General features: G+C 42.5%; 1 protein-coding gene across 3 annotated transcripts in view; it reads right to left on the bottom strand.

The window, feature by feature from the left end:
• Positions 1–23,244, bottom strand: part of PAC (pale cress protein (PAC)) — a 39,898-nt gene extending 16,654 nt beyond the window's left edge. For all 3 annotated transcript variants that reach the window (XM_089153649.1, XM_089153647.1, XM_089153648.1), the window contains exons 1-3: positions 22,883–23,244; positions 22,730–22,797; positions 16,819–17,013 (exon numbers count right to left, since the gene is read on the bottom strand). In XM_089153649.1, the coding sequence (XP_089009775.1) occupies positions 16,819–17,013; positions 22,730–22,797; positions 22,883–23,009 (390 nt within the window). In that variant the 5' untranslated portion in view covers positions 23,010–23,244. The remainder of the gene's footprint in view (positions 1–16,818; positions 17,014–22,729; positions 22,798–22,882) is intronic.

The following is a 23,244-nucleotide window of genomic DNA, read 5'->3' as shown; positions in this document are numbered from 1 at the left end:
TTTAAAACTAACTAAAACTTATCCTCGATATCCTACCCAAATAAAAACTTTAATTACATGATTATCCCAATAATAAATAACAAAATTCTAAATTATCTCTAGAAATTCCACAAAAACAGTTCCTATTTTATCTCCTTGCAAGCTGGAGTTTGGGCCCACCAAATTTGAATCTATTTCCATGCAAGCTGGACTTGGGGCCCACCAAATATAAAATTATCATCTAAGTTACTATTCAAGCTACTGTAGCGTGAACAGTAACTTCGGTTGTGCCTGCATCAAAAAGAATAGCATAATATTGTTCACGTGAACAGTAACATGAACAGTAAAAATCCCAAATTCACGTATACTTCAACAGATCTGTTGCCTTCTTTTGATTCTTGCTCGAGCAGGAGGATCCTAAATTCTCATATTCGACTCCTTTCCAGGACGGATCATGAGCAAAACTAACTAAAGGTTTTTTTTTTCTTTGGATGAATAAATAATCAGTTAAAAACGAAAAAGCAAACAACAAAGGATCCATACAGGATCAAACAGGAGAATGGAGTTGGGAGTTGAGACCCCAGGATACAACAATGAGCATGTTCCTTGGGGAATCAACAACCGAGGGATGGGGAGCGAATGAGATCGTAGAAGAAACCTCAAAATAAATAGCATTCCAAATCGAGTCTATAAAGCGGGATTTGGAGGTCCAGCGCCTGAGATTTCGCTCCCACCACAAATGGTGGACTGTTGCCCCAAATACAAGCTTGCCAATCCGATCACAATTAAAGGTACCTGAAAATTTACTCAAAATCCAAGACCAGTCACGGACAAACCCAAATGAGCGGCGGGACCGAGGCCAAATGTGGCTAAGGGCTTTTCTCCAAAGAGCACTAGATAAAGGGCAAGAGAAGAACAAATGCTCAATGTCCTCAGTACCATTCCAGCATAGGATACAATTTTGGCTCACGGGAATGTGGCGGGAGAGGAGGAAGGACTGGGTAGGAAGGGCAGTGTTTAGGGCTCAAGGGTAAGGGAGTGACGGGGAATGTGATCTTTAAACCAAACCAGAGGGGGCCAAGGGGGAGATGGTGAGGCCAGGCGGATAAGGTTCCAAGCAGAGGAGGTAGTGAATGATTCGGTAATGGAGGGGTTCCAAATAACAATATCATGGAGATTGGGGAAAATGGGGGGAGGGAGTTCCAGACAAGCGTGAGACTATGGTGAGGGGATGGGACCCAGGAACCTCTAGAGATAAACTCCGAGAGAAGGGTAGATTTGGGTATGCGGGTTTCATACACAGTGCGGGGAGGGAATAGCGAGATGAAGATTCCCATCGGATGCCACGGATCTAGCCAAAAAGAAGTAGTGGAACAGTAGAGATATGGGTGGAAATGGCAGGGAGAGCTATGGGACGGAGAAGAAGAAGCTTCCTCCAAGTCCATGAAGGATTAGAGGGAATAGAGACAGACCAGAACGAGTTAGATTTGAGAAGATAGGAGTGCACCCAATTGACCCAGATAGAGTCGTGCTTAGTGACTATTTTCCAAATGAGCTTGAGAAGCGCAGCGGAATTAACTTCTTGGATCCGACGAATTCCTAAGCCCCCTTCAGATTTGGGCTAGCAGACATTGGACCAACTGATGGGGCGAAGGAAATGTTTGGATTCCTGGCCCTTCCAAAGAAAGGCACATAAGAGAGATTCCATAGCAGACGAGATGGCCTTGGGGATCGGGAAAATGCCACTCCAATAAAGGTAGGAGGATTGGAGAACAGATCAAATGAGTTCAACCCTACCGCGGAAAGAAAGGAGTCGACTTTTCCAAAGTTGGAGACTCTTACGGATATGATCCAACATAGGGGAGCAGTGATGGCGAGAGAGTCTACCCGGGATAAGGGGAAGACCGAGATAGACAACGGGGAAGGAGCCAGACTTGAACCCCGAAAGATTTAGAAGATTTTGGATCGAAGGGGTTCAGGCACTCCAGAAAGGAAAAGGGAAGATTTGTCGAGATTGACCTTGAGGCCGGAGATGGATCCAAAGAAGGAGAGGGCGGAGAGTATGGAGGCGTGATCCGCTTTGGAGAAGATCATAAGGTCATCAGCAAAGGCGAGGTGGGTGAGGTTGAGGGATTTACATTTGGGAATGGGAGAAATCAGGAGCTGATCCGTCTTAGCTTGGAGGAGACGAGAAAGAACTTCCAAAGCCAAGGAGAAAAGGTAGGGGGAGAGAGGGCAACCTTGGCGAATGCCAACACTAGAGGGAAAGAAGCCCACCGGCGATCCATTGGTAATAACGGAAAAGAAAAGGGTGGAGATGCAGACTTCGATCCAATGGATAAATGAAGGAGGGAATCTCATAGCAGAAAGAACATCACTAATAAAATCCCAGCGGATGGAATCGAAAGCCTTGTGGAGGTCAACTTTGAGGAGAGCTGCAGGGGAATGAGAAGATCTCTCAAATCCCCTGACAATCTCTGCACAAAGGAGAATATTATCCGCAATACTATGACCTGAGATGAAAGCAGATTGGTTTGCACTAACCAGGTTAGGCATAATCTTTTTTAGCCGATTCGCTAGGATTTTAGAGATGAACTTGTAGAGAAGGTTGCATAGGGATATGGGGCGAAATCGGAAAGGGAGGATGCACCAGCCTTTTTGGGAATAAGACAGAGAAAAGTTTGGTTGATTGATGAGAGCTGGGAAGGATTGAGAAAGAAGCTACGGATAGCTCTGATAAGATCATGCTCAAGGATATCCCAGGCACCAGAGAAGAAGCCCATACTATAACCATCAGGGCCAGGAGCACGATTTGGCTTGTGGGAGCGAATGGCCTGAATGATCTCATCATGGGAAGGAATGGAAGTAAGAGAGGGGAGGGATTGAGGGTTCACAAATTTATTGATTAAATCAGGGGGGAATGGGGGGCGCGGCGGAAGAGAAAAGGGGGGGGAGAGAGAAGATCAGAGAAGAAGGAAACAATCTCAGCTTTGATTCCCAGAGGATCAAGGATCCAAGAGCCATTCCTAGAGAGGAGTAGGAATGGAGTTCAAATTGTTTCTGGCTTTGAGGGAATGGTGGAAAAAAGCAGAATTGGAATCCCCAAGCTGGAGCCATTTGATCCTGGCTTTTTGGTGGAGGAAACTCTCTTCATGAGAAATGAGGGAGGAAAGCTCAGAAGAGAGGGCTCGCTCCAATTCCGCAAGAGCAGTATTGAGAGGGTCATTTTGGAGGAGTGATTGGGTTCTCAAGAGACAAGAGCGACAATCAGAAACACTAGAGGTAATATTCCCAAAGGTGGAATAATTCCACCGACAGAGAGCATCCTTAGTATTCCTGAGCAGGCGAGCAAAATCGATAAGAGGAAGGGAGTGGCAGTGAACAGGCTTTTCCCAGGCTTCTTTAACCGTGGGAAGGAAAGAAGGATTGGAGGTCCACATATCAATGAATTTAAAAGGTTTGGGACCAAAAGAAACTGAAGGAAGGATGTGAACAAGGCAAGGAGAGTGATCAGAGAGGCAAGCAGGGGAGAAAGAGGCATGGGAATCCGGAAAGGAAGAGAGCCAAAAGTGGTTGACAAGGAAGCGATCAATCTTCGAGGCAATTCGGTCCTCACCCAAACGACGATATGCCAAGAAAGAGAGTGGCCCGACCAACGAAGATCAGTGATACAGGAGTCATCAAGGCAAGAATTAAAGTCCTCAACCGCAAGCGGATTAGGCGGACGCCCACCCACTCGCTCATGGGAATACCAAACAATGTTAAAATCCCCACCCATACCCCAGGGATGGGAAGCATGGGAGGAGGAGATGGAGTCCCACAGCGGGGTACACTCGGAGGCCCGGTTAAAGCCATAAACAAAGGTGAGGAAAAAGGAGGGAGCATTATTGGATGGAGAAATAGAGAGATGCATAAATTGGGAAGAGGAACTAATGAGGGATATATTGAGGGCGGAAGGGTCCCAAAGAATCCATATTCTACCATTCGGGGAATGGGAATAATTGGAGAGAAGGGACCAAGAAGGGGTTAAGAATTTGGCAATTCGATGGGAATTCTCAACTTGAACATGGGTCTCAAGGAGAGCACAAAAAGTAGCTTTAGAGTTAGAAAGGAGATTTTTAACTTCCCCTTGCTCAGCAACAGCATTAAGACCTCTGATATTCCACACAATAAACTCAGACATAAGAAAAAAAATGGGGGGGGGGGGGGGGGGGGAGCTAGCTAACACAATTGGGTCAAGAGAGGCAATTTTGGAGGGGCTGGCCAGAGGAGATAGTCTCACGCATGGTGGAGTCCCAGGGTGAATGGGATTCAAAAGGGTTAGGGTCTGAAGAGGAAACCGAATTAGGAGTAGAGGGTTCGGATGAAAGGGAAGAAGGTTGGTTTGTAACAAACTAGTTTTCAGGATGAACGGTTAGTGGATGGTAATACGGTTGGGCCAAGGAAGTAAGGTCTTCTGTGCTGGAATGGATTGAGGGCAAAGGGAGCCGAAGCCCAATAGGGGAAGTGGGTAGAGATTTGTCAAGCAAGGGCCAATTGGGCTTACTCGAAAGAGGCCTAATAGAGGCAATGACATAAGTAATGGGCTTAGGCCCAGAGGAACCGTGGGATAAGGGAGACTTACGACGAGTGGGAGAGGGAGCAGGAGGGTTTAACGTGGTCCCCCGTAAGAGGGAGACGGTGGTTGAGGTGGGCCCCAGGTTGAGGAGAGAAGGTGAAGGAAGGATCGATTTAGAGGATATTTGGGGATAACGATGAGGAGACTTCAAGAGAAAGCTAAAAAGGTTGCTATGGGTATTGGACGAAGAAATTTTTGGGTTAGAGGAACTCGAAATTTCACCATTTGGGGAAGGCCGTGATAATAGGTCAAAAGGAGGAGATTCACATACCTCAAGTAATCGGCTAGGAGCTCTGATGGTGGCAGCAGTTGAGTCGTAGGTGGGGGCAGGCATCTCAGAGGCTTCGACCTCTTCATCAGCATAGTAGTAGACTGGATTTGCAGGTATCTTCAGAAGAGCGTCATTGGTTGGGCTGACAAGGTTCTTTTCTGGAAGCGGAACATCAGGGATTGTTGCAGCTTTATTCCTTCGTCTTCTTCTACGGTACATGTTCGTTGCCGGAGTTGTAGGTCCGACAGATGGTGGAGGGCATGCAGATGCGGAAGGAGCAGTCGAAGATGGAACAAAGACAGATACTGCTTCTAACGCATCAATGGTCTTCAATTTTAACAAAGCTTCAACTGAAAATCTTGGGTCGGCTGACGGCAAAATATTTGTATGGTCATTGTTCTTTGCTTGTTGGAGAGGAGCCAAGGAGCATTCGGTCGAGGAATGACCAAAAGAGGAACATAGATCACATCGTGAAGGCACCCAGTCATACGCGATGACCTGGTTATATTTGAGACCGAGATCATCATCGATTGTAACAGATGAAGGGAGATCTTTTGAAGCAGAAAAATCAACACAAATTCTTGCGTAAGAAAGGCGAGACATGTTTAAAGTTTTTGCATCAGTACGAAGGGGCTTGCCAAAAGCTGATCCAATTCTACTCGGACAATCGGCATTCCAAAACTCAAGAGGGAGACCAGGCAAACTGATCCACAGGGGAAGAGAGCTAAAGTCGACCCTGTGGAGTGGAAGAGAAGGTGACCACGGTCTTAGGAATAAGGGGGATTTTCCCACGAACCAGGGAGAACCTTCGAGAGCACGAGAGCGACAGTCAGGGGAGTCAAATTTGAACAAGAATATGCTAGAGCCGATATAATGGATGTCCATAAGGCCCTGAGCCTTCCATTGCTTGGTGAGGGAAGCTTTCAAGATGCCAAAGGGAGGAGGGGGACCAAGGAACTGGCCTAGAATAGCAGAAGTCCATCGCTGGATACTAGAAGCAGTGGAAGCAGAAGGGCAGTGAGTGGTGGGGATAGGGTCATTTGAGGTGGAAGGGATGAAAGTAAGGTCCAAATCAGAATTGGTGGATTGATGCTGCTGATTGAAAAGAGTATTCCAGGGTTTGTCGGAAGGTGTGGGATGATTTTTGATGGATGGGGTGGGCAGAGGGGGAGAGACTACAGGAGGAGCAGCAGAGAGCGGAGGGACAGCCATGGGAGGGATAAAAATGGATGTCACTGGAGGAGAGTGGAGGTCAACGGAATGGAGGTCATCAGAGATTTTCAGGTCGTGGCCGCCGTTGCAAAGAAACTTAGGCAGTAGCTTGTGTTAGAACTAACTAAAGGTTAGAAAAGGAGGTATTCATTAATCATTACAATTAATGCTTATGCACCCTAAAATAGAATTGGATGAAAAGTACTAAACAATAATTTTGGGAACACTAAAGGAATCTGTCAAGAAGAAAAGACCATTACGGAGCGAGATCAAAATGGACATGTTGAAAGAGAGTTTTTACTCGGTATTTATTTCCTGGTTTATTGATGAAATAGACCCAATTAATAAACCCAAAAAGTGTGGTACTGTTTACATAGATTAGGATAATGCCTAGATAGATTTCTGTTTTGAGTCTATTTATTTCATTGGGTGCATTAGAGTGACTAGGAATCCTATTATGAGCCAAAATAAGCATTCTAGTAGCTCTTTATATGATACATTCACCCATCACTTAGAGATAATTTGAGTAAATAATAGGAGTTTCTATACAAGTTTTAGTACTGTTGAGCAATGCATACAAGATTGGTATTGAAACCTGATTACATCTCTTCTTTCCAAGAACAATGATGTCATCCCTCACCACTTTTCTTCCATCGACCTGATTTCTTCCCTTAACAATGCAGTTGCTTCCTTTATCTCAGATTAATCACAGCTTAGATTATTGACTTTACTTGCATTTGAGATCCAAAATCCAAAACAGAGAGGCAAACGACATAAACAGAATTGGGGGGATTTTAACATCATTAGATTCTCCCATGAGCGTGTAGGTGGCTACCCTGACCTGCCCGCAATGGACGATTTCAATGCCTACATTGATGATTCGGGTATTGTTGATCTCTGTTGGTCGGGCCATCCCCTCACTTGGCATAATCGTCGTTCTGGTATGGCCAGAATTGCCTCTAAGCTAGACCGTTTCCTTGTGAGTCCTTCCTAACTTTCCTCCTTCCCCCTCTCCCATGCCTCCTTCACCAATTCCAATCTCTCGGATCATTCCCCTTGCTTAGTCCAGCTTTCCCCTTTTGACTCCTTTGGTCCAAAGCCATTCAAATTCTTTGATATGTTGACCGCCGACCCTTCTTTTCTTCACACTGTTAGAGAAGCCTGGGCAAAGCCAGTTCACTGTCACTCTCTGCCTCTCATTGCTTTGCCCGCAAGCTTCGCAATACCAAGGAAGTTCTCCACTCTTGGAATTCTTCCTCTTTTGGCAACATCTTCTATAGGATCTCCTCCTGCAGATCTAACCTTCAACTCACCTAATCCCTCCTCCAAACCGACCCTGCTAACCCTACCCTTGCGGAGAATGAGAAATCCCTCTCCTCTGAGTTTGTTGCCCTTCTTTCCTCCGAAGAAAGTTTTCTCCGCCAAAAAGCCAGAATCAAATGGCTTGACCGCAGGGATTCCAATTTTGCTTTTTTTCGCCGCTCTCTTCAGGCCCAAAATAACTTCATTTCCATCCATTCTCTCATCACTAATAATGGTACTTGCATCTCCGATCCCGTTAGTATCAAGGCTGAGATCGTCTCCTTCTTCTCCAACCTCCTCTCTCCTCCCTCTATTCCTCCTCGCAATCCGCTTCCGACCAACCTCATTAACAAAGTCATCGATCCTTCTATTGTCTCCTCTCTTAGTGTGATCCCTTCCTTGGAAGAAATCCTTCTAGCCATCCGCTCCCACAAGCCCAATAAGGCCCCGGGACCCGATGGTTTTAGTATGGGTTCCTTCCTTGCTTCATGGGACTTCATTGAGAACGATCTTGTTCATGCCATCCGTAGCTTCTTCTTTAACCCTTCCCAGCTCTCCTCCATCAATCAAACTTTCCTCTGTCTCATTCCCAAGAAGCCAGGTGCCTCCTCCCTCTCAGATTTCCACCCCATCTCCCTCTGTAACCTCATCCACAAGTTCATCTCTAAAATCCTTGAGAATAGGCTCAAATCAGCTCTCCCCTCCCTTGTCAGCCCAAATCAATCGGCCTTTATCTCGGGCCAAAGCATTGCGGATAACATTCTCCTCTGTGCGGAGATTGTCCATGGTTTTGATAGATCCTCCCACTCCCCGACTGCGCTTCTTAAGGTTGATCTCCATAAAGCCTTTGATTCCATTCGCTAGGATTTCATTAATGATGTCCTCGCGGCCATGGGTTTCCCTACCCCTTTCATCCATTGGATTGAAACCTGTATTTCCACCCCTAAATTCTCTATCATTGCCAATGGATCCCCAGCTGGATTCTTCCCCTCCCGGGTTGGTATCCGCCAAGGCTGCCCCCTCTCTCCTTATCTCTTCTCTCTTGCCTTGGAAGTTCTTTCCCACATCCTCTAAACCAAAATTGACCAGCTCCTCATCTCCCCCATCCCCAAGTGCAAATCTCTAAACCTTACCCATCTTGCTTTTGCTAACGATCTCATGATCTTCTCAAAAGCGGACCATCTCTCCATATCCTCCATTCTATCGGCTCTCTCAATTTGAATCCCTCTCCGTCCACTATCTTCCTTTCGGGCATCTCTGATCAACTTCGAGCCTCTCTCCTTCAGATTTCGGGTTTCTCTCCCGGTTCTTTCCCTGTGGTTTATCTTGGTCTCCCGCTCATTCCCAGTAGGCTTACTCGTTGCCATTGCCTCCTAATGCTTGACAATATCTGCAAGAAATTGCAACTTTGGAAGGGCATGCTTCTATCCTATGCGGGGCGAGTGGTTCTCATCTGCTCTGTTCTCCAATCCACCTATCTCTATTGGTATGGAATCTTCTCCATCCCCAAGTCCACCATCCACGCGATGGAATCCTTATTCTGCACCTTCCTTTGGAAAGGGCAGGAAGCCTCTCGCTTCATCTGCCCAATCAGTTGGTCTTCCATCTGTCGCCCTACATCCGAAGGTGGCCTGGGAATCCGCAGGATCTCCGACGTTAACCTAGCTTGCCTTCTCAAACTCATCTAGAAAATTGCTTTTAAGCATGACTCTATTTAGGTTAGCTGGGTCTACTCCTCTCTTCTCCGCTTGGATTCCTTTTAGACTGTCCCTTTGCCCCCCAACCCTTCTTGGGTTTGGAGGAAAATCCTCTTGCTTCAACCTCGTGCTATCTCAGCTATTTCTATCTCCGTCTCTACTAGCTCGTCAACATCCTTTTGGCTAGACCCTTGGCATCCGATGGGCATTCTCTTTAACCACTTTGGTACCCGTACGGTCTATAATTCCCAAATCCCCAAATCCACCCCCTTGTCGGCCTTCATCTCAAATGGCTCCTAGAACCCTAACCCCTTGCCCATTCTCACACAGTTTTGGGAATCTCTCCCTCCCCTTTCTAACTCCCCCTGCAACCTCACCGTTTGGCTACCTTCACCCACCAAAACCTTCTCCACCTCCTTGGCTTGGAACCTTGTTAGACTCCATAGCCCAAAAGCCCCTTGGCCCCCTTGGTTTGGTTCAAAGGCCACATCCCCCGTCACTCCCTTACCCTTTGGAGAGCCCTAAACCTTGCCCTTCCCACCCAATCTTTCCCCTCTAGCCGCCACATCCCTGTTAACCAAAACTGCATCCTCTGTTGGTTTGGCTTGGAAACCCTTAAGCAACTCTTCCTTTCTTGCCCTTTCTCCAGATCTATCTGGGGAAAAGCCCTTTCCTCTATATGGCCCCGTTTGAGATGCTCATTCGGATTTGGGCGAGACTGGTCTTGGATTTTGAGAAACTTTTCAGGCTCTTCCATTTGCGACCGGATTGGTAAGCTAGTGTTTTGTGCCCTGGTCCACCACCTTTGGTGGGAGCGTCATATTAGGAGATGGACTTCCAAATCCCGCTCTGTAGACAAGATTTGGAATGCCATCTATTTTGAGGTTTCTTCCAGGCTGGTAGCGATTCCCCCCCCCGGTCGATGATACCCCAAGGAACAGGCTCATTGTTGTCTCCTGGGGTCTTAGTTCTTCTTTTCAGTTTTCTGCTTAAAGACCTTGTAATTGTTCCCTTTCTTTAATATATTTCTTTATTCATCCAAAAAAAAAAAAACATAAACAGTGTTTATGGTATGCAACCTTAGTAACGATAGAATTGTAAGTGATGTAATGAAAATTAATAACATGGATACTGCTAAGAGAAAATTTAGATAAGGTTATTATGAATAAACAAGTTACAAATAAGTGCTGATGTTGCACAAAGAATTAGAATACGGAGGCTGGGTGTGTTCAAAGTGTTCTGTGCTTGATGTATCCCCTCAAAACTTAGAGGAGGATTCTAGAGTCAGTTATACAAACAGCAATGGTTTATGGAGATTAATTAGGCAACTAAGAAATAACATATAAATAAATTTGTTGCAGCTAAAACAAGGATAGCAGGACGGGTAAGTGGTGAAACCATAGTTGGAAAACCAGGTTTTTCAAAGTCAACTTAACTCGCCTTTTCAATACCTCATCAGTCAGGCAAGTAATCTTTTCCCTTACTTTTTAACATCTTCCTTTTCCTTCTAGGAGGGAGAAGGAGTGAGGCTATGGTTGCATCAGAGGTAGAAAGGAAAAAGTGGCTAATATTCATGCCAACAAACAAAATTATAGGGTTTCGCAGACTAAATTTATGGTCTATGAATATTAAATAGTTTACAGGCCAGCAAAAAATAAATAAATCAGACTCGGAAAGTTTCACATGACTTAGGCAAAAAACAGAGTCAATCAAAATGTCAACTAGCTCAAACCCCGGACATTTCTTAAACAAGGTATTCATAGCTCAAACCCTGTTTTTTGTACTTAGACTTGGATGACTTGCTAATGTAAACCAGGATCTAGGGCTAAGGGCAAAGAGGTAATTGCCCTAGATTTATGGCTGCCCAGGATCTAGGGCTAGGGTTTCACAGGGTATTTTCACACTTTCAAATTCAGTCAGTGTGAACAGGGTTCTGAGTATTTGCAGGTTTCAGAGTGTTTGACTGGGGGGGGGGGGGGGAATAAAGGCTAACCCTGGCTGGTTCTGCTGCACAGAATTGATTTCCATGATGTTCTGTCAAATAGAATGGAACTTGCTAGAACAGAACTTAACAGAATCAGATTTCAGAATTTTTAAAATTTCTGCAGAATCCCAAGGTAGAAGACATAAGTGCAGGTTTTTCTAGTTCTAGGTCAAGGAAACTGGCTGTTTCGGGGAAAATAACCTAAGAGGAACAACCTAGAGCTAGGGGCAATCCTAGGGGAAGTAATAAGGACCTAAAAGGGGCTGGGGTTTAGAAGTTACCAGGGGGTGGGTGTTGCTGCCATCACAGGTAAGGAGAAGGAAAGGGGAGGGCTACAGTTGCTAGGGGAGGGGACAGGGTCTGACTCAAAACTGAAGAGTGGAGGAGTACTTGTGATGGGGTTGGGATAATTTTCTAAGGCTGTGTAGGAGGGGAGGGGGTAGGGACACCTACGCTGGAAAAAGGAGGTAGGAAAGGGGTGGGAATGCTCTGAACTTACTTGAGACTGTTGTGATTGATTGCTTGAAGGCTTGAATGCTTGATTGCAATGGAGGATGGCAGGCAAGAATTCAAAATTCTCTCAACTTGATAACCACAGGGTCCCCCTCAAAGGAAACCTGCCAAACCCAGGCAATAAACACTTAATAATTTTTATTCATCAAAAATTGAAAATTACATTGGACTAATGGCTTATTTATAGCCTTCAAAAAGATACACTGACTTGGGTTGAGATTCCCTAATGGACAAGGACCCCAAATCTTGACCAGAACACTAAAAATGGAATCAAATTACTACAAGACCAAAACCCTAGATTTGGAATCTACTAAACACACATGCTTAACTTTAGAGCAAATTACATTTACACCTGTGTTTGCAGACAATTATGTTTACACCCCTTGGAATTTATTCTATTACGTTTACATCCCTTATATTTTGAATTATATAACAACCACACCCCTACTGTTAGAGTAATAGGGTTAAGTAATGAGTTAGCATGTATTGTATTTTCAGAATTCCCAGTATTACCCTTCTCTATTTCAAACCCCAAAAAAAAAGACTAAAAAGTCTCCCATCTTTTATGAAAAAAAATTATTTTTCTACACAGTTTCCTAAGAAGTCTCCAAAAAAAAGGTCGATTCACCCTAAAAATTGACTGACTTTTATGTATACTTTTATTTATTTATTTATTTTAAAAAAACTTACATTAAGATCAAGTAAGGATAAATTTTTTTTTTATTTTTTTTATTTAAGACTGATGATGTTAGGCACAAGGGATAATTGTAATAGAATAAATTACAGGAGGTGCAAACATAATTGTTTGCAAGCACTGAGAATGTAAATGTAATTTGCTCTAAATTTTAAGTTAACTTAAAAAGCACATGCTAATTAAGATAACTTAGGACTCAACCCAAAACAACTTTGAATCAAAATACAACTCTTAAAACCAAACCAAACTCAACTACTAATTTAAACCTAACCAAAATTCTGAATATTCTAGAACGAATTTCAGAATTTAAAAGGGGCAAAATGCCCAAAATACCCCCAATAAAGGGTCGGCCAGCTTAGAGCGGTCTTTGGAGCCATCCTGGGGGTTTCGGCCAGGGGGGGTCCCTATGTTCACATCACTTGCCCAAGTCAAAACCTGATTTCCAACTATGGGCTAAAACTAGAAAAGATTAGATAAGGAAAAACAAATTGGGGCTAATTTAGCCGTAACTTTCACACATGACACGTTGAGACAAAGTCATCTAAAGTGGGAGTTAAAAGATCCAAAGGTACACCTCAAACGATTCTAGAAGAAGCAGAAAGGAAAGACATACATAACTTGGAACCAGCAACAAACATGGCTTTGAATAGAACTGATTAGAGAAAATAGATCCACGTAGTACACCACATCAGTCAGGTTAAAGCTGAGATGAGTTGTAACCAAACATCAATAATAAACCAAGCTTTGGCAACAAAGATTCACACTAGAAGCAAGCCAATCAAGAAATTGGACATTCTTATGAGGCATAAATGGCTTAAAGGATGAATATGTCTTTGTGGCCTTCGCTTTCATTTTTAAAAGCAAAGTGACACAGAATTAGCAATACCAACATCTTTGTCATCAGAATTCATGAAAATACATGTCAAGTTGAAAGAAGATTCCTAGCAACACCCCCTTAGACTTAGTCATTGACATAGTGGTAACTCTGTTGGATTTGGCTTTTACATAGGACTAGTAAAATTTCACGTGCATACACTCATGGATTTTGTTATTTCCTAAGATAATTTAAATATATAAACATTTTCTTTTAGGAGGAGAACAGATAAAGGGTCAAGATTAAATTATCCATTTTCCATTTATGAGTTTTAAAATTTTTAAAAGTCTACAACAACAATAAACCTTGTCCCAACTAAATGGGATCAGCTACATGGATTATTGCCTTCCAATCAATTTTGTTTGAGGCCATGTTCGATACAAGCCTAAGCTATGCATATCATTTCTCACCACTTCCCTTAAAGTTATCTTAGGTCTACCCCTAGCTCTTCTAATCCCTTCAATTTGGATTATATCATTTCTCCACATAGGGGCATTTATAGGTCTTCATTGAACGTGGACGTGCCACCTCAAACGACTTTCTCGAAGCTAATCACATATGGGAGCAACTCCCAAACCAACTCTAATATAATCATTCCTTATCTTATCCTTCCTAGTTTTTAAAAGTTTACGAGTTATTAATTGGTTGATGTGGTAATTGATTTAGAAATACCTTTTTTTCCTCCCTTTTTAAAGGTGTTTTTTGAAAATAAAATATTAGCAGGATTTTGGGGTGGGATAAAATATAGTGAGAATTTTTTTGGTCGTGAATAACATTTATAGGATAGAAATAAGGGAGGTGGACAAAGAAAAATGAGGTTTGAGGTAAGGAGGTGTTAGTTGAAGAGGTGTATCTCTTGAGAGAACCTGTTAAAGATAGGTGGGACATTTCATTAATGGTGCGCTTTGACAAATATTACACAGAGGGGGCTTGAAAGAGTTTGTTCAATGGGACAAGGTATGTTGTTTTGGAGGAAGGGCACTTTGGTCCAATAAAAGATTTGCCATAACTGATTTGAGGTTTTACTTTTATATAGTAGTGTGATAGGAAACTTCTATCTTAAACCACATTTACATATTTTTATGTTTAGGCAAAGAGCTGAAAAATAGTCATCATGAAATAATAAACACCAATTTAACTAGCAAGAAGGAATGGGCCCCTCATTTCTCAACTTATGTTCGCTGATGACCTGTTACTTCCCTCTGAAGCTTCTGCTAATCAGATGCAAAATATTCTAAATTGCCTACAGAGATTCTGTGGTGCTCCGGGTAGCAAGTTGAGCATTGAAAAAACTAGAATTTTATTTTCTAAAAATATGAGCTCTAGGTCCATTAATGAGTTCGTCCAGTTAAGTGGCTTCTTAGTTTGCTATGATATGGGTCAACTAGCATGGCACAAAGGAACGAGGTTCTACAGCTTTATGGTTGACAAAGTTAAAGAGAGGCTCACTAGGTAGAAAGCTAGCTCCCTCTTGTTGGTTGGTCGTATCACCTTGGCCAAGACTGTGGTTATGGCCTTGCAATAGTATCACATGCAAGCAGCAGTGGTTCCCAAGGGAATTTTTCATGACATAGACAAGGCGTGTAGAGTTTTCATATGGGGCGATACTGCAGAGAAGAAAAGGATGCACTTGGTTGGGTGGAATAAAATTTGCTGGCCTAAGGATCTGGACGGATTGGGGTTTAGGAACCTTGTCAGAACCAATAAGGCTTTTTCTTATGAAGGTGGCATGGGGATACATGCATCAAAGTAGCTTATGGGCCAGGGTCATCCATGCCAAGTATGGCTCCGCTCGCAGAAATTTGAGGTTTAAGGCATGCAATTCTGATTCTCCGCTTTGGAAAGCTGCCTGTAGGATGGCTCCTATGGTTATTTCTAATAGCCATGCATGTGTTGGAGATGGCAATTATTATATTTTTGGACTGATAAATGGTTGGATTCTGATAGCTCTTTGGAGGAGATGGTCATGCAACCTATTCCAGATACGCTTCAACATAGAAGATTGCTTCTTATGTCAACCAAGATGGTGATTGGCGGTGGGATGAGTTGGAGGACATCCTCCCTCACGAAGTGTTCTCCAAGCTAAGGGATTTTGCTGCCCCTTTTGTAGATGGTGGTCAGCATATTTTTATCTGGAAGAGCAATGCAGAGGGCATCATTCTGGTTCAGTTAGCGTACGAGAAATTGCCAAAGCTTGATCTGCAGGGTGTAGTGATAGAATTGACCTCTGGGATGCTATTTGGAAGGTGAGAACTGCTGCGAGAGTGAATGTGTTCCAGTGGCTTGTTGATCACAATAAGCTCCTCACTAATAGGAGAACATGGAGATTTAGGCTGACTGGCTGAGTGACCATGACCGCTGCAGCTTTTGTATAAATAACCAAGAGGACGTGCTTCACGTTTTAAGGGATTGTACATGCACCAAAAGCATCTGGATGAAACTTCTTGCTGTTGACATCCCTTCTTGGTTCTTTACTAGTAATCTCAAGTACTGGCTGAATGATAATCAGCAGCTCTTCGATCAAGAGTGTTGGTATACATGGATGGCCAATTATGTTCACTAATACGGCATGTCAGTTCTGGAATTTAAGGAATCAGGATTTCCATGAGGAAGATTTCACTCGCCCAGGCGTTATGGAGATTAACCTGTTTGTCTCCAAGGTGGTAGATGCATGGAACTCGCTTGGGGCAGACAGACTCAAAACCTTCTCGCAACCATGGCTCTATTAACTAGTGCCCCCTGTAAGGTAGCTTTAAACTTAATGGGGATGCTACAGTCAAATAGAATGATTTTGCTCAAGCAGGGGGTGTTTTCAGAAGTTCAGAATGTGTCTTCATGGGTGGCTTTCTGAAGAAGTTGGTAACAAACTTGGTTGCAATGGCTGAGCTCAAAGCTATTCTCGAAGGGCCCCACGCCAAAGGTTTCTTCCCTATTGAAGTGGAATCTGACTCCATGAAGGCTGTGGTCGCTTCTTTCTTCCTTTCCAATGGTGGAGGGCAGCTAGCAGATATCAGATCAATCCTCTAATCTGGTGTCCGGGTTGAGGTTCACATGAGTACTGTGACGCTAACCCTGTCGCCGATCGAATGTCCGAGATCCGATTGCTGCAGCAGGAGGAGAGGATGTTCTTTCAGGACCCCCTCCCCCACCCCCCCGGGGGTTGAGATTTTGGAGGTCCTTCAGGCTGATTTCCCTCGGGATGGTTTAGGGCCTGCTGCTAATCCCTAGTCTTGTTTCCTTCAGGCTTTAGGCCCCATTTCTGTTTCTTAAAAAAACAACACACTTTAACTGGATATAACTGTTGGACCTCACGCACTATCTGCTTAGTTGTAACTTTTCTCGGCAACTAACATATACTGTTTTATTTCTCAATATCCCTTGTAGGCATTTCGCCTAAAATAAACCACAAACAGTCCTACTTTACAGGAAATATTTCCCTCATGATTTTCAATTGCATGTTTAGTTCACATTAGAAGAAGTTGCCAGATAGTTAGAAGAAATTAGATGATCCACAGAACCAAAATCTCTTGTTTCCTGCAGAATCTAAAGTTGTGCAATGTTCCTCGTTTCAATTAACTCTTTTTCTTCATACTATTTAAAGAGGGTAAACAATAAACTGGTAGTCAGACAAAACAAAATCCACTACAACCCCCACAAAACAACAACACTCTTACCTCTTCCACTTCCTCAGCAGCTTTAATGAAACTTGAAACCAATAGCCTTGCTTTTCGAACTTCTTCCTCAGGATAATCCTGTAATCTTAAACCAATTTCTCGGTATTCTTCAGTCTTTCTCTCCTCTTCTTCCTCCTCTTGTTGACGTCTCCGATGGAATTCCTTAGTTTTTTCCCTTTGCTTGGCTTGCCATTCCTAAAATACACAAATTAATTACTGAACCATTTTAATATGAACGACATACAAGGCCAAAGCATTTTGGTGACTGGATATTATAAGACTTGTCAAGGGCTCCATATGACACGAGTAAACATAATAAAGGATTATTTATTATTTACGTGTAATATTATCAAGGAAAATTGATAAATGAAATAAAAACAATTGAAGAAATTGCTTTAACAAAAAAATATTGAAGAAAATATATGCAACATCTAACTGATGAATTTTTATTTTTTTTTATTCTTTTTTTAAGAAAAGAAACACCCCAAAAAAAACAAAAAAACAAAAAAAAAAAAAAGAAGAACTCATTCTACTCCATACCGGTGTTAATGATGTCTAGTATCTACCCCCTTATGTATTGTGGACTCATGGGGTAAAAGACCTACATGTATAGGGGTATGTGTCACACCTTAGGTTAATTGCCTTTATATCTTTTTGAGCTTAGGAAATCTTCTACAAAAGGCTAGTTAGTTTCTTTTCTATTAATTATTCATTTTCCTTTTTAAATGTCATTAGTGTTAGGAAGTTTCTATTTCCATAGGTTGGAATGACCTTTATTTATATCAAACCTGAGTTGAGGACTACTAAGAAAGCTGTACCTCTCTTAGCAGTCTCCACCATCATCACTGTCCTCACTTCTTTTCTACTTATTTTCTCTATAATGTATCTGGTTTATTAAAGCTACTTGTCACTTGGTACAAGAGCAGTAAGTAAAGCAGATATCAATCCTCTTTCATGTATTTTGAGAGCCTTCTAGAGGCAGAAGTCCTATATTACAGCACCAGCTTATGCACTGCCTAGTTGCCACTGTTCTCCTAGTTGTTGGTTATCCAGATACAAACTAGGAAGTCTATTTATCAGGCCAGCAAAGTTTATGAAATTCAAGCCATTAATGTCTGAATATGCCTACTGTTTCTATTTCAGGGACTGTTCTTCATTGCTCTGAAGTTCAAATTACTCTCTATCCTGCCAACAGAAGATGTTTATTTACCTGGAGTTTATCACACTAACCTAATTGTACCTCTAATCCAAAACTGGAGTCAAAATTGTAGCTTGATCATTTAATTCCCCTGCCCCCTTCTCCTTCAACCTGCAGATGCACTGTTTTTGGTCAAATTGGACCAATGAGCTGACCTTTATTTTGTGTTTCAATAACCAAATCAAGCTCCTTTTGTGGGACGCATGTTTCCTGGTATAGTGGACATAGTGGTGCGTGTTTATTTGAGGTCATTCTGATCTCCTTCTATGTTTTCTTATTTTGCACCTTTTTTAATGGTGCTAAAATTTGTTATTTTGATCAATCTTTTTCCTCCATTGCTGCAACTACCGCCTGCTACTATTTTTGAGAAATTCTTCCGTCACTGAACACCATTGTTACTATTTTTCCCTGCCCTGGTATTCCCTCTAGCTACACGTGGCCAGATTTAATTTTAACTAATGATACATTACAAGTTCAAATCACTACTATTAAGTTGAACAAGTGTCTCATTAGCTTCTACAGGCTCAAGTTGTACAAGGTTACATTCATGCCAAGGAAAAGACCAAGTACCTGATGCACCTTTCAATGTTGGGCCCTGGGCCCAAGGATTGTACTACTATTGCAGTATTGCTGCCTTTGATGATTGACAGGAGAAAATTCTACCATTAAAATTTGGTTATGGAATAATACTGACCCATAAATTACTGTCAAGATGTTCCACACACTTAAGAATTTCTGCGGATACCCTAATGAAAGCTACTCTAAAGCAAAAAATATTTGCTGCACCTATAAATGTATGAAATATTTGTACCACTTCCCCCAAGGCGGTCAGCTGTTGACTGACTAATTCAGTACCTATAAAATGATACCTTGCGCAACTTTAAATCTATCAACCTCTTAATGCTGATTTGGAACAACCAAAGTAGCAAGTGCATGTTCCATGTTGCAAAACTTATGGCTGGTGTTCATCCTGAGTATGAAGCTTGTAACAAAGAGTAGCAAATAAACCAGATAGAATTTTAATGTTTCTATCAAATTTTTCATTCTGATAATTGATGTAGGATTCCAAGACCATCCCAAAAGAAGCCCCAAGGGCCAGAAGAGTAGCTAGAGTTGCTGCCCAGCACCCTGCAGCCATGCTGGAAATTTGATCCACATAAGGGCAATTCTGTAATTTTGGGTGGTCCTAGGCAAGCCCAATTAGGTTCAGTAAAGTTCTGAATGTTGGTAGGAATCCAAATCTATTTTTATTTTTATCATTTGGCTCAGCCAAGGAGTAGTTAAATTGAAGTCCTATCTTAAATAGAAGTTCCATTTCAAATAGAAGTGTCCCTTTTGTTTTTATTCCAAAGTTGAAATAGAAACTAGCTGAAATAGGAAACTACCAAACTAAGCTGATGCTGAGAAAAGGAAACAACTTATAAGACATTCAAATGTGATCTACCAAATGAATGATAATACTTAAATAAAGTAATACTAGTATTACTACTAATACTACTAAATCCAGCCTTCGCCAAGCAAGAAATCTGGTCAGGCCTAGCCCTTGGCCCAGGGTTTCCAAAGTGGATCATGTCGGTCCAGCCAGACCGAGGCTACTGCATCACATTAATTTTAATTTCAACTTTGCAGGTTGGTTTTTTAAACAATTTCGTCTCAAGTGGATTTAACCTTCTAGCTCCCTGTGGATTGGATCCTTACGATCATTCTCGTAGTATCACTAGAGTTTATTTTTTATTAGCGTATGACAGTGATCAGCCTTTTTTAAGGAGTATCTACCTTTATGTAGGAGTTCAGTTTATTTAGAGGTCTACATTATGTACATATGAGCTCTGTTTGTATCCATCAAATATTCCTTTGTAAACATCTCTGCTGTTCAGTAATTCAGTAATAAATGGATTGCTGTTCTATTTTTTACACATTCTGGTACCTGAGACAGATTTCTTGGCCATTGGGGTGTCTACTCACTTTGATTGAGGCTATTTGATTCAATTTAGAATAGAGGTTTCCAACTCTGCTGGTGCAATGGAAAAGTTGAGTCACATCAACTACTATGATTGGCAATCATGCACGGAGTCATGTCTCCACGGGCAAGATTTGTGGGGAATCTTGAATGAAGCAGAGACAACACCACCAGATGGCAGGCCAAATGCTGCTGAAGCAAGCTGGAAGTGGAAGATTTAGTCAGGAAAAGCCTTGTTTGTGCTCAAGGCTACCATAAAGAAGAACTTGGTGGACGATATCCATGATGCAAAAACTCATAAATATGCATGGGATGTCTTTGTGACTCTGTTCTCCAAGAAGAATGGAGCTCAGCTACAAATATAATGAGATCAGATCTGTAAATCAAGGTAATCTGACAATCTAAAATGAGTTGTAAGTAGATCTATCAACTTGCTGAGGAATCAAAAACCTCAGAGGCTCAGAAATGATGAATAACTATTCATGGTTTGAAGCAAGAATATAGTGGTTTTATAACTGTTATCCAAGGGTGGACTACTTAACCAACTTTGCTTGAGCTAGAAAGTTGTCTCACGGATAAAAAGAGCTTGACCAAACACTGAACTATTTATCAAAGATAATGAAGAAGCATTGTTTGCTGAAGAGTGGAATAAATCAAAAAACCAAAACAAGCCAAGGAAGTTCTCAAATAGGGGTTGTTAGGCCAAAATATGCCGACTGCTGGTCTGACCAGCAAACTGATGGCTGAACCATTCACTCGGGGGCCCAACCTAAGTGGTACCCATGGACCAACCATGAGTGAAGGCATCATGACCACAGTCAATGTTCGGGGCTGGTCACTTACTTATCCTAGCCATGGATGAACCTGTGATTGGGCAGAGACCACCGCATCTATTACACTGTCTGACAGCCCAAACTATTGAGCTCATAGAACACGTATTCGGCGATTGAATTCTATCCTGTCACATCCACACTCCACTCATCAAATCTCATCTAGTGTGGTCAATCTCATAGGAACCAATGATGACTAGGATAGATTAAATGCACCAGTCCTTGGAAGGCTAGGTATAAATACCCCCATTTGAATGTTGCACAACCACACACTTCTCACTCCTGGTTTCCACTTGTCTAAACTCTCATCTAGCACTCGGATCCTAGGACTCCACTCTAGGTTGGTGTTGTTTCTATTCTGCCTTAAGCATCGGAGGTGTCCCACCGATCCCAACGGTCGGTCCACTATGACTTTTTATTTCTTGACCAAAATTAAAACCCCGCTTGATGTCAAGTTCTCACAATTAAACCGTCTGGTTAGGTTTGGCAACAAGATTTGGCGCCTTCTATGGGAAATAGAACTAGAAGCCATGACGTATGCCGTTGAACACACATACACATCCCAGCCCTTTACATTAGAAGGTCAGTAAGGACTCCTCATTACCTCCTCTTACTCCCTCATCATCCTCTAGGCAAAAGCAAAGAATGGTGGAAGAGCCCCCACCAGAAGACCTGAAGATCACACATCATGAAGCTAATACACCTCAGGATGTGGTTGCTAACCAGCAGCAACAGTTGCAAAACCCTCAGTTGATATTGGCACAGCTAGCAAATATGCAGTGCCAAATCCGGTAGGCGATAAACGTGTTTAGGGCGTACATTCGCCAAGCGGGAGTGAAAAGACAAATCGGAATCACTCCACTGACCACATCCCCTTCACAGGATCTTATGGAGAACAGAGCAGTTCATCCTTCCCTGGCTGTCGCCAGTCGATGCACAACAACCACAAGACCAGAATGCGAACAAAGTGATTGCAAGTCCAGGTCTCCCAGAGATAGAGGGAATGACCAGACATGAGAGCACACTAGCTGTTGGATATATCCCTCTCAAAAGATTGTTGAGGACAGGAGGCCGTGCCCCAGGAGACTATGGGACTTCCCAAGGAGAGGGGACCGACCCTACCTCAACCAGTTTAACAGTGGGTCTACCCAGTAAACCATCCCCTTGTCAGGAAGCCCTCGACACCGGGTTCACCCTCTTGTCTACTTTTATCTAACCGACCATTTGTTTACAAGAGGAAAAAGGGTGGGAGAGATAGAAAGGTGGGCCCCACTAGTAGTGGGGTGGGAGAATAAGAAAATGAAAGGAAAGGGTTTTGTGGAAAAGTTTAAAATGTATGTCCCATGAATAACATTTTTTCATTCCCCTCCCTTTCCCACAAAGTTCCACCTGATGTGTAGGACTTTCAAAAAAGATGGGATGGAAAAAGTGTTTTGCCACATAAACAGACATAACCCTTAAATCAATTTCTCCCCATTATCCCATGTCATCTAAACAAATAAACTACCTTGTGGAATTCCGGGGGAAAATTTACTTTTCCCACCCCACTTTAAACTCTTCAAATAAACGGCCTCTAAGAGTTTACATCAAGTATTCCTCTCTAAACTCTCTGCTGTTCTGTGATTCAGTAATAAAGAGCTTGCTGTTATTTATTGCTGCTCTATTTTTTTAACAGCCTCCTTATGTCACAGTCACTAATTACTGTTTGGGAGTATGATGGCATAGACAAACAAGTCGGGTAATCGAGCGAAATAAATATAGAACCCACCACATAAATAGAATATTCACAGCACACCCCAAATAGCAGAATAACGCTAGCAAGAACGAAGAATAATATACAAATGGAAACCGAGAAGAAGTAAAGAGAGGAAGAGAGAGAGGAAATGGGAGAAGCATAAAGTAAGCTATAAAAACACAACATACATCGTCGTAATACTCTTTGGGAAGCCCATCCAAATCTTGCTCTTCGGTGCTCTTGTTTTTTGGCACAACTGTTTCAGAATAAGCAAAAATAAGTAAGAGAGAGAGAGATAGCACAAGCGAGCAAGATAGAGAATTAGGTGTTGAATGATAAACCTGATCGATTTCGTAGTTTAGATTTGAATGCTGTATGTCTAGGATTTGGAGCTAATTGCGAACTTGCGAAAGCAGAAGCCAGAGATGGCATCGTTGGGCACGTAATCATAAATACCTTTGCTTCCATAGCTGATAAACCCTGTTTTAAAGTTCCAAGCAGAATACCATGGCCACCCCCACGAACCCGACGAATGAGAAAACAAGCTTCCCTTGGCGTTTCTGTTCTGTCGATACTTAAATATCCTGTGGCGACTTCCTCAGGGTGAAGAACAGTCTCGTTACGAGCCGAATGCTGGATTTTTATCTTGCGTAAGCGTTTTTTTCTCCGCAAGTAGATATTCAATTATCCGACCAATGGCGAG

This window comes from Hakea prostrata, chromosome 4 (genome assembly GCF_041222555.1).
Source record: "Hakea prostrata isolate BN-2017 chromosome 4, UWA_Hpros_2, whole genome shotgun sequence".
Classification (NCBI taxonomy): Eukaryota; Viridiplantae; Streptophyta; class Magnoliopsida; order Proteales; family Proteaceae; genus Hakea; species Hakea prostrata.
This window is presented reverse-complemented; position numbering and strand designations above follow the sequence as displayed.